Source organism: Leiobunum rupestre, chromosome 5, assembly GCF_980474605.1.
Source record: "Leiobunum rupestre chromosome 5, qqLeiRupe1.1.hap1, whole genome shotgun sequence".
Lineage (NCBI taxonomy): Eukaryota > Metazoa > Arthropoda > Arachnida > Opiliones > Sclerosomatidae > Leiobunum > Leiobunum rupestre.
The window spans coordinates 59,110,730-59,123,302 of NC_143388.1; the positions used below are offsets into that span (position 1 = coordinate 59,110,730).

The 12,573-nt window shown below is 40.9% G+C and overlaps 1 protein-coding gene across 1 annotated transcript in view; it reads right to left on the reverse strand.

Annotated features, from left to right (window-relative positions):
• Nucleotides 1-12,014, reverse strand: part of LOC149945452 (uncharacterized) — a 56,323-nt gene extending 44,309 nt beyond the window's left edge. Inside the window, exon 1 of the mRNA XM_090176561.1 lies at nucleotides 6,575-12,014. Within this exon, the coding sequence (XP_090032687.1) occupies nucleotides 6,575-12,014 (5,440 nt within the window). The remainder of the gene's footprint in view (nucleotides 1-6,574) is intronic.
• Nucleotides 12,015-12,573: the final 559 nt, after the last annotated feature.

Here is a 12,573-nt window from a genome sequence, read left to right on the forward strand (position 1 = left end):
TTGCACCACCTATTAAAAATAAGTCATTAAAATACAAATAACCATAAGTAACATAATAACAATAAGTATGACAATTAACGAGATTTACAACCAAACTGATTTTCATAGTTATTGCGTAATCAAGATGTTTTCTCAGCGCAGAGCCCTCTAGTGTCTAAAATATGCGAGACTTCCGCTAAGCCGAAATATCTGGTTTCCGATAGATAGGCGGAATATTAGGCTAAATGATTAAAATTAAAAATGTTTTTCTCGGCGCCACGAGCTCATGTTTTTTTTTTATCACGCATGATTCGCACGTTGGCTTCTAAACAGAGCCAAAGCCCCTCGCGACTCCAGAACGTGCTCTCCGATATTAGGCTTAAATTTTTATCAAAAAGTAGTCATCCAAAACGGTAAGTCGCGAATCCAAGTCACAGATTGAAGAGAGTATCAGTGCCTAAAAAAGGTTCGTTTAGAAAATTAGCATTAAAACCATAGGACTTATTGTTATTGTGTTACTTATGATATAACCTATAATATTTGATTATCAATACACAATTTATGAATCAGTTTACTCTTTAAGAATAATAAGGTGCTCTACAATGATTTCATCCTAAATATTTGCGAAACGCGACTGATAAATGTTCATTTGAAAATTAAACGGGGTGAGACGAAAATTTAATTAGTAAGAGGCGCGTTTTATAATTGCGTTATCAAGTCGGGTGGACTTTACAAATCACGTCGACTCTTCTAGCACCCATTATATACTAGGCAGAGCTCTTTAATGCGCTTGTGGCCAATCGAAACTTGTAAAGGCTTCCCACTTGGCGCATTGTTCCAAAGGAGTGTTGTATTCTCCAAGGTTTGAAATGAAATAGCTTTTCAAACCTACGTTGCAATTACCGAGCTCAAAATGTCCCCAAAAATAATATTTCGATGTAGAGGTAATTTCCAGTTATTTACTAATTAGTTAAGTTGAAAAGACACAATGACACTATAAAAGGTATTCCCATATGGCCATTAAAAGCTTTTCTTTGCGACTGAGAAAATTGCTTTTGTAGTTTTGGTGGGTGATGTAATTAGAGAATTTAAGTAACCGACGTTTCGAACGGCGAAGACTCGAGCTTTCGCGATACTTGGGAGAAATATTTTCATCGAGCTAACTTGGCAGTTCTACCGAAGCTTTCTATCAAACTTTTATGGCATTTATAACCTTTTAAACACGCAGTCCCCTTATAAAAATTACTTGGTCCAAATCCAATGTCCATTTTTGGATCCAAATGGAATCAAGACACGACCAGTTAGAATACAATCCAATAATTTTTATCAAATAGGACTAAAGTTTAACATCATAGATTGTAATTGGATCAAATTTAACACATTTTGGATTGCAATTTTGAGACCTGCCAAATTTTGGAATAACTATCCTAAAACTATCCTATAATTTAGGAAATTTTCCTATAATTATCGTATAATTTTGAGGTTTTTTATCCTATAATCTGGAGGTTTTTTATAATATAATTTTGAAACTTTTATATTATATTTACTGTAAAATCTTTGTATTTTTATTCAATATTTACTGTAAAATCTTTGGATTTTTATTCTATATTTACTGTAAAATCTTTGGATTTTTATCTTGCGTTTACTGTAAAATCTTTGAAATTTTATACTATATTTATTGTAAAATCTTTGGAATTTTATCCTATATTTACTGTAAAATTGTATCTTATATTTACTGAAAAATCTTTGGATTTTTATCCTATAATGATCCTATAATTTTGTGATTGTTCCTGTAACTATCCTATAATGGTGATATTTGTATCCGTTAATTTTGGAATAATTATCCTATAATTTTGGAATAATCCTATAATTTTGGAATAATCCTATAATTTTGGAATAATTAGCCTATAATTTTGGAATAATTATCCTATAATTTTGGAATAATTATCATTTAATTTTGGAATAATTATCCTATAATTTTGGAATAATTATCCTATAATTTTGGAATAATTATCATATAATTTTGGAATAATTGTCCTATAATTTTGGAATAATTATCATTTAATTTTGGAATAATTATCCTATAATTTTGGAATAATTATCCTATAATTTTGGAATAATTATCATTTAATTTTGGAATAATTATCCTATAATTTTGGAATAATTATCATTTAATTTTGGAATAATTATCCTATAATTTTGGAATAATTATCATTTAATTTTGGAATAATTATCCCATAATTTTGGAATAATTATCCTATAATTTTGGAATAATTATCCTATAATTTTGGAATAATTATCCTATAATTTTGGAATAATTATCATTTAATTTTGGAATAATTATCCTATAATTTTGGAATAATTATCCTATAATTTTGGAATAATTATCCTATAATTTTGGAATAATTATCCTATAATTTTGGAATAATTATCCTATAATTTTGGAATAATTATCATTTAATTTTGGAATAATTATCATTTAATTTTGGAATAATTATCATTTAATTTTGGAATAATTATCCTATAATTTTGGAATAATTATCCTATAATTTTGGAATAATTATCCTATAATTTTGGAATAATTATCCTATAATTTTGGAATAATTATCATTTAATTTTGGAATAATTATCATTTAATTTTGGAATAATTATCCAATAATTTTGGAATAATTATCCTATAATTTTGGAATAATTATCCTATAATTTTGGAATAATTATCCTATAATTTTGAAATTTTCCCCATAATTATCCCATAATTTTGGGATTTTATCCTATAATTACTTTAGAATCTTTGGATTTGTATCCTATATTTACTCTATACTCTTTGGATTTTTATCCTACAAATGACCCTATTATTTGGTGATTTTTATATTATAACTATCCTATAATTTTGTGATTGTTCATGTAACTATCCTATAATGGTGATATTTGTATCCTTTAATTTTGAAATAATTATCCAATCATTTTGGAATTTTTCCCATAATGATCGAGTAATTTTGGGATTTTTATCCTATAATTACTTTAGAATCTTTGGATATTTATCCTATATTTACTCTATACTCTTTTAATTTTTATCCTAGAAATGACCCTATTATTTTGTGTTTTTTATATTATAACTATCCTATAATTTTGTGGTTATTATTATATAAATCTTGTATATTTTTGGAGACCACTGGCTGAGAGCTCCTTAACAGTATTGTAAAATCAAAATCCCAAAACGTATTGATTTCCCTCATTTGGTCATACTGCTAGGAACAATTTACGTGAAAAGTTCATTTTCCCGGCAGACACTTCGGTTTCATTTAAATACAATGAAGGATGGTTTATTTATAAATCTCAACTCGTATAACGGAGATCAAATAGTGTACGAGGCCACCATTATCAGTATAGATCTAAGGCGCGTTACGCAACGGGAAATCTACTTTTTGCCCTATCTCGTTACGTGCGCTTCCAAATAGAATCAAGTTGTTTCCAAAGACACAGAATCTAAGAGTATATCTCAGGAAGAAACTTTCTCTTGTTTTATTTTTCCCCGCGGAGGGGGCCGTGGAAGGTGGCGGGTGAGAAGGGGAGCGCGTATGGGCAATCAATATTATTTTGGAGACCCTGGTAACGTCGTAAATTTACGATGTAGTCTTGCGCGCGAAAAAATAAACCGCAACTTTTTTTGCGTTTCTTTTGGGAGCGCAGCTTTAGATTGGGGAAGATTGGTGGCCAAAAAGATTCCCTTTATGTAGTATGTACGTGCTACTTCAGTTGGCCGTGGCTGTTGTCTGCGAGATCGCGGAGGGAAAGTAATGAATGAGGTAATCCTTTAGTTCTTATTTCTCTTGAAATATTAGATTGTGTATCTCTCTTAACTTTTATTAATCTATCGATATCTGTGATTGAATTTTTCACTTCTTACCGGGGGATTAATGTCTGTGAAAATTTTATAAATAAAATTTTTTCACTACGGTTAATCAGGATACCTGTTTCTGATTTGTTTTTACATAAAGTACATATTTCTTTTAATATTAAGCAATTGTCTGCTTTTTAAAGTAGATAATTTTCTGATATTGAAAAACATTCCGTTAAAGTAGATATTTTTCTGATATTAAAATAACATTCCCTTTTAAAGTGGATATTTTTCTGATATTAGAAGAACATTCCCTTTTAAAGTAGATATTTTTCTGATATTAAAATAACATTCCCTTTTAAAGTGGATATTTTTCTGATATTAGAAGAACATTCCCTTTTAAAGTAGATATTTTTCTGATATTAAAATAACATTCCATTTTAAAGTAGATATTTTTCTGATATTAGAAGAACATTCCCTTTTAAAGTAGATATTTTTCTGATATTAAAAGAACATTCCCTTTTAAAGTAGATATTTTTCTGATATTAAAATAACATTCCCTTTTAAAGTAGATATTTTTCTGATATTAAAAGAACATTCCCTTTTAAAGTAGATATTTTTCTGATATTAAAAGAACATTCCCTTTTAAAGTAGATATTTTTCTGATATTAAAATAACATTCCCTTTTAAAGTGGATATTTTTCTGATATTAGAAGAACATTCCCTTTTAAAGTAGATATTTTTCTGATATTAAAATAACATTCCCTTTTAAAGTGGATATTTTTCTGATATTAGAAGAACATTCCCTTTTAAAGTAGATATTTTTCTGATATTAAAATAACATTCCCTTTTAAAGTAGATATTTTTCTGATATTAGAAGAACATTCCCTTTTAAAGTAGATATTTTTCTGATATTAAAATAACATTCCCTTTTAAAGTAGATATTTTTCTGATATTAAAAGAACATTCCCTTTTAAAGTAGATATTTTTCTGATATTAAAATAACATTCCCTTTTAAAGTAGATATTTTTCTGATATTAAAAGAACATTCCCTTTTAAAGTAGATATTTTTCTGATATTAAAAGAACATTCCCTTTTAAAGTAGATATTTTTTTGATATTAAAAGAACATTCCCTTTTAAAGTAGATATTTTTCTGATATTAAAAGAACATTCCCTTATGAAGTAGATATTTTTCTGATATTAAAATAACATTCCCTTTTAAAGTAGATATTTTTCTGATATTAAAAGAACATTCCCTTTTAAAGTAGATATTTTTCTGATATTAAAAGAACATTCCCTTATGAAGTAGATATTTTTCTGATATTAAAATAACATTCCCTTTTAAAGTAGATATTTTTCTGATATTAAAAGAACATTCCCTTTTAAAGTAGATATTTTTCTGATATTAAAAGAACATTCCCTTATGAAGTAGATATTTTTCTGATATTAAAATAACATTCCCTTTTAAAGTAGATATTTTTCTGATATTAAAAGAACATTCCCTTTTAAAGTAGATATTTTTCTGATATCAAAAGAACATTCCCTTTTAAAGTAGATATTTTTCTGATATCAAAAGAACATTCCCTTTTAATTTTATTTTTATATGTTAAAGAGTTTGCTTTATGAAAAGAGAGGCCATGCTTTTCGAGGTATTTGAATTATTAAGCCTTGCGGTTTTAAACGAATTTCAATGAAATTTGCTTATAACCCTTAACAGTTTTCTTTAAACCAATTTTAATGGCATTTTTTATGACCTTTAACATTTTTCTTTGGTGCCATATTTGAAAGAAATGTAATTTGAAAAGAGATGAAAAAAATTGTATTCGTTGCTGGGAGAGAGGTTAGTCGAACCCTTACTAACGAAATCAGATTTGCTCTAGTTATATACATCACCCAGGGTCATTTTTAATTAAATTAAAACAATGGCTACGGTTATTTCACCGCGTAGTCTCACGTAATTTAGAACGATATTTGACCTTCGACGTACAAAATCAAATTGTTTCGCGTCGGTAACCACCTAATAGACCCCATTTTAACCAAAGTACATGATTCCGTTAAGAAGGTAAGCTGAGTTGAGAAGGTACGTGGTTCGCAGTTTCAAGAGCTGACTGTAATATATTCCCAGTATTTTCTAATCTACGTGAGCGGCGTTTTGCCACTCTTACGGGAAATGTAGAGTTCTATTTGACAGCCGGGATGTGATACAGTGCGCGGGTACATACCGCGTACGGACGAATATTGGTGTCAAGGGTGTAATATTTCATTGGCATTTTATTTTATCATCGCACATATAGTACACATGGTAAAAATACACGTACTTTTATATAAAATAATACGGATCTAAAAGGGAAGTACAGTGGCGAAAAGTTCGAAAAATAATTATAATATATTAAAATATATTAATTTCATTAATCATGCATTTAGTAAAAATATAAGTATAGGAATCTTGATAGTGACAAAAAATAATAAAAACAAAATCACAATCATGCGTAATATTAAGTGCTGCGTGTAAAACAAAAAAGGCACATTTTGGTCAATTTTCGTGATATTTTTTCAACAACAAACTAGAGTTCTACAAACGTTATTTTGGAATTTTGCTCTTTCAAATCATGCTGGTTTTCGTGCAGTTCGCAGTATATTTGGTGCAGGGTCGAATTGCGTGTAAATTTTCGGCTTGAAACTATATATTTGTATTGATTTTGTGGCGGGTTAGAGGGTGATGCCGTACCTACAGAATATTCTGGTATCGTACTCACCCAGCCTTTCGGACGTGGAGCTACGACTCAGCTCCCCGCAATTAACCGAAGGTGACCTTTGGGTGACGCCGCTTTGGCCGTTCTCGACGGGAGAGCCCGGCTCGTCGCTTTTGCCGTCGGGTAGCAGCACCACCGACGTGGTCCGGCTGCCCACGAAGGAGGATTCCATCCAGAAGACTTGGGGCGAGGCGGACGACGACGAAAGCGGCGACTTGAGACTGCCGTCAGTCGCGATTGAGTCGTCATCGTTGGCCGGCGACGCGCAAGTACCGCCCTTGTTAGCCAGTCGTTCCAGTTTGGGATCACTGTGGTATATGCTCTGAATGTACGAATAGCGATCTCGCGACATTTTGTTGGCGGCACCGTGTCCCGCGTATTCGTCGTCCGGAGGCGCGAACCCTCGGCGCATGTTGCCAGGGTCGTTCTTCAGATCGTCCGGAGACAGGTCCTCGCGACTGCTGGCGCGCTCGTGCGACTTCCTTCTCCGTCTTTGGGGGGCCATTGGAGTGTCCGAGTCGCTTTCGGGGATGTCTTTGGGTTTCGAAGGGTCGCCGGGCATCCAGTATTTGGGGAAGGCCCAGGGAGGTTGTTGGAAAGCGTGTTCGCTGGGGCTGCGTCCCGGAGAAACTGGTCGGCTTCCGGTTTGCGGCGTGGAGGGCGCCGGGGAAGGTGAGGGTGAGGGTGAAGGAGCGGTGGATCTGGAGCTGCAGGGCGTTTGGGCGCCCTGGGACGAGGCGACGGCGTGTCGCCATCCGAGATAAGGTTGCCGGTAGGAACGGTAAAGAGACCACGATGAGTTGGCCGGGGTGCTGCTGGTTGAAAGACGAGAGCTGCTCCATCTCGATAAGGGGTCGGAGGCCGCGCTTACTCCGTATTGGAAGGTGGCCGTGGCGTCGCGCGGCGAAGCCGACTCCGCGGATGAAGGGATGCTGTCCCTCGACGATCGTAAAGAACTAACGTACCTCCAATCTGGTCTCGTCACCCTCTTGGGAATGATCACGCTGCGCGTGGACGCGTTGACATTAGAGCTAACGCTGGTCAAGCTAGTGCAGGACGGCGTGCGGAATCCGTCCCACCTCTTGTCGCTCTCCCTTTTCAGCAGGAAACCCTCTTTGGATTTCTTGCTCCAGTCGGACTGTTTATACCATTCGGGCAAGGTTAGATTTTGCAAAGATCTTTCGAACCTGATTTCGTGTTCGGATTTCGATTTCGTTCCGTTCTTCTGTTCACCCTGGCTCTGTCTGAGGGCGTTCTCGGGGGGAACGATGGCCGCCCGGTTGTCGTCGTCGAGCAAGAAATCCATGCTCTTGGCTCTGTCTTCGGGAAGGACGCCATTAGTGTCTTCGGCCCCGCCGCCGTTTCGGGCGTTCGCTCCCCTCTTCTTATCGTTGATGGCCAGCATGCTAGAAGCCCTTTCGACGCGTTCTTGGTGCTGATGAAGGAGACCCGCGATTTCGTAGGCGACTTGGGCTACGGCTTCGTCCAAATCGGTTTCGAGGACTTCTCGCGATTGGAAAGTGTCTATATCCGTTTCCAAGAAGCCCAAGCTCTTGCTTCGGCGTCGCGGGTCACGCTCGGCGGGGTCACGACGACGAGAGCTTTCGCGCAGCTTCTCGCGATAAGAAGAAGGCCACGCGATTTCCGCTTCGCACTCCTGACGACGATATGGCGCGCTGATTCCTTCGGCGCTGCTGCTGGCCGATGCGGAACTAGCCGACGCTCCGCTTCGATCGATCGTCCGACTCCTGCGCATCGTATTCTCCATTTCTGCCAACACGTTGGGGGTGCTCGTCGCTAGCCTCACTCGCTCTTCCTGCGTCTCCGCGCAAAACTGCTTCAGGCGATCTTGGACGACGGCCGCCGGAGAAGAAGAAGAAGACTCTCCGCCCGAAGACGCGTTGGGGATTTTCGTTTTCTCGAAATATTGTTTGCGAGCGTTGGCCACGCGACCCTTGACCCCCAGTCCGATGCGGCTGGACGGCAGCGGCGGCAGGGGAGGCTTCCCGTTCGTCAACGGTTTCGGTCGCGCGTGAGTGGCCGCTTGATAACCCGTGATTTTCTCCTTTAATTCTTCCGGATTAATTTTCACCGGCGCCGCTAAAGAGAGCGGTTTGTACACGAAAGGCTTCCTCGGGTGACCGTTCAGATTTAAATGCACCGGCTTATTGGGAGGCACCGGAGGCTTGACCCCGAAAACCGGGATGACCTCCTCGTACTTGTTGCCTCCGCTACTACTCGCGTTCTTTAATTGCGGCGGTTTTTTCGGTATGGCTGGTCTCGTGCCGGGACTGTCGATATCCCTGGGGACCGGTGAGTCCCGAACGCTTCCGGAACTGTTACTCTCGGTCGTAGTGGACAAGGGCGCGGGGGACGAGGAGGGGGTCGTGGCCATGGGGCTTCGTGATGGCGATCGCAGAATGGGGTGGCGCCCCTCCGAAGAGCCGCTTTCGCTTCTCTTTCGCGGAGGTCGCGAAGGTGGGCTCAACTGTAGCGTCTCGCAGGTCCTGGCGATGAAGGGCGAACTGGGCGTCGTGGCTCGTATTTCCAGCTCTCGAACGTGCACCGAGATTACCCCTTTGCCCGGTGGCGAAACGGGAGAAATTGGGCTGTGTACATCCATGATTTCACCCGCTAGCTTCAGCGACGAAAATAAACTATATTTACTTTTAGCGGGCGTTCCTATCGGGCTATCACCGTCAGTCGCATCTTTCAATTTGGGCGTCGACGTAGCGGTTGGTCTCTTTCCCGATAAGATATCGAATTTCGACGTTGTTTGGCGCGATAATATATTATCGTACGGCTCCCTGTACAGTCTGTTATAACTCGAACTGTTTTCGTCGAAGCTCAACGATCCTTGAAATTCTCCGTCGCCCGACGCGGTACTGGATAACTGAGGATCACTGCGCGATCTGACCAACCTGGACCGGCGGGACGAGGGGGACCAGGCGCCCTCGAAGACGTCGCAAACTGGTTTGAAAGAAGACGAGATGACCAAGGAGGTATCGAATAACTCGGGAAATCTCTTTTTAGCCAGTCGCGGATCCGAGCAAGCGTGCTGTTGACGTTTAAAGTCTCGGCATTCCTTCGCGTAGATCCGATGGCCACCGGGCAAATGTTTTTTCGAGTCGTCGATGTTTTTCGAAGTCCCTTTCGAATCGGAGGGCCGTCTGTTTTCGGGAGTAGATGAAAAAGCGGAGTCGAGTGTCGGCGAAGCGCGGGTAGTAACGGAGGCAGACGCGGCGCGCCACGATTCGGGATGTTTTTGTTGATGGGGATCTCGGAGCGACCTCGATTGGAAATCACGCCCGTTCGGGACAACCTCCCTGATGCGACTGATCTCCGCTCTCGACTCCTCGTTCTCGCTTAACTTCTCCTCTACTCCGGCACCGCTGGGGGAAGAATAGTCGAGGCTAGTAGTAGTATTAGTAGTAGTAGTAGTAGTGGGGTGCGAGGCGGTACGGGCGGCCGCAATATCGTCGTCGTTCGCCAATTTTAGTTCCCCTCCGGCGTCGGCGGCGGAAGATTCCGGGCCTCTCGAGAAAGAGCGAATATTTTCTTCGTCATCGTCGGTTGTAGGCGTCTTTAAGTCTGTCAAGGTTAGAGGGCCGGATTCCTCCGGCTGCGGGCTCGAATTTGGCGCCTCCGTTTCCTTTCCCTCCGCGCCGCTGGATGGCGCCACGATATTTACCCTCTTAATTTCCCCGCTTTCGTTGCTGGAAGAAGCGGCTAAATTGATTATATTTGAGTTTTCCGTAACGAGCAACAGGCTTTCGGCGCGTAACTGCCGCTCTTGGCTCCGCTTCAGCAAATTCCGAAGACGCGTTTCGATCGCGTTTTCCGCGTGGGAGTTTGTTACCGCTTCGTCGGCGTTTTCACTGCCACGATTGCTACACGCGTCACTATTCCTCTCTAGATCCAGTTCAGCCCGATTATCCTTTAGCCCCGTAACACCCGTTACCTTGTCCTTTAAATCTCCGTTCCATTGTCCTGCCATGTTGATTAAAGTACGGGTTATTAATTCATTCTTTTCCGACTCTGAACTGTCATCTTCTTTCTCGGAGTCGCGTTTATTTTCGTTACTGGCTGTCAGCTCTGGTAGCGCTCCCTGTCGGTAACTCGGTCTCTCCGAAAGCGGGTCAATGGCAGCGGATGGGGTCAGGAGGCTCTCCCAAACTGACGTTTCGGCAGAGGCGGCCGAAATAATACCAGCCGCGTTCTCGTTTACAAAAGCGCCGGTGCCGTCGTCTACTTCGCTCTGAATAAATGAGTTTCCGGTATCGCGCGGCGTGGCAGGCTTCCCTACTCGCGCGTCGCTTTCCACCTGGGCCGACTCTTCCGACGGCGCCTGCGCGTCGTCATGGCAACCAATAATGCTTTTGTTAAAGAGCCGATCCCTCTCTTCCTCCGCGTGTTCGAGGCCAATATCCGGTCTATTTAAACGGCTCCCCTCCTCGACGCGGTTGTTTGTTAAAGGCACCTCCGTCGGTTTGATTAAATCCCCCAAATTGGAATCGAACAAACCCTCCAGAATCGATTTCTCCACAATTTCGTAATCGCTGTACATGGATATGTCGTTGACGAATTTCTTTATCTCCGTCGTGTCGGCATTTTCGTCGCTGTCTCCTTGACATTTGTCGATGAATTTCTGGCGCGTTACTTTCGTCACGATTTCGAGATTCATATTATTATCGAAATTATTTTTATCCAAATCATTCGGATCCCGACAACCGTGGCACGTTTGTATGGCGTTAAGACTATTCAGGCTATTGAGGCTATTTTCGCGACTGTCCAACGACAACGGCTGTATTATCGCGTCCACTTCGACGACCGTAATCCTGTCGGGGTCGTTTTCGCTGGTCCAGTCCCCGTTACGATCGGCGGCGTCGAACCCCGACTCGGAGTTGGGCGGGCTGAGGGACGCGTAGGCGCCCTCCTCTTCGATGGTCTCCAAACAGCCGCCACTGGGGATCAACAGGTCCTCGCAGTGTCGCTGCGCGTATAGATGGTGCAGTAGAACGCGGGCCTCGTCCTCCGATAACAAATCCGAAGCGACGTCGACGGAATGCACAAACGCGTCGGCGTCTTCCGTTTCCGAGTGGTCGTCGAAGTGATCGTCCCAGGTGAAGATTCGACTGTCTTCGGGAGTGACCATCTCGCCGGTGAACGCGGAACGGCCGACGACGGAATTCGCGGCAACGCGTCCTTTTTTGTCGAGCACCCTGGCGCTTTTGGGCGCGAACGCGGCTGTTCCGGCCAGCGCGATCAGGATGGCAACGCCGATAACAATGCTGCCGTAATCGGCGCCGACGGACAAAACCCGCGGGACTGGCTCGACCCCCTCCCGGTTGTCGACGTAGACGAAGGTGCCGAACAGCCAATAAGCGCCCGCATCCTTCCACTGAGTGAACCATTTTCCAACCTCAGCGGGGAATTCCTCCATGCTTGGTCGACTCCGCTTTACCGGAAACTTGAAATGTATGATATGGCCCGACTTCTTTTTGTCAGTCCTTTAACCCCGGCGCATCATCGTCGTATACGGAATTGGTACACACACCCGAACTCTTTCGCAACGAAAAATACACCTGGTGAAATGTTTCCCGCTTTGGCCGCGGTTCTTCGCGTATCCTCGAGCGTCTGCTTATTTTTTAACTTTGTATTTGACGCGATTTAACGGGAAAAAACTGTTAATAGTTTACAGTTATTTCTTCTTCTAGGTGAAACTTTGAAGAAAGTCTTTTTTGCGGCTCGAAAATAAACACTTTTTTATAAGCTGAACTTTTTTAACTTGACGAAATATGTACGAAATCGTAACGAATATTTAGTTTACAGTTCTCGATTTACGCCAGCCTGTAGTTGAATTTTAAACTTGACAAAATCGTAACCAGTTTTTAATTTACACTTGTTACGCGTACCAGTAGTTGAACTGTAATTTATTTTTAATTTTAAAATACGTACTGCAAAATTTTATAAATTTTATTCTGATATTTGAAACAAAATTG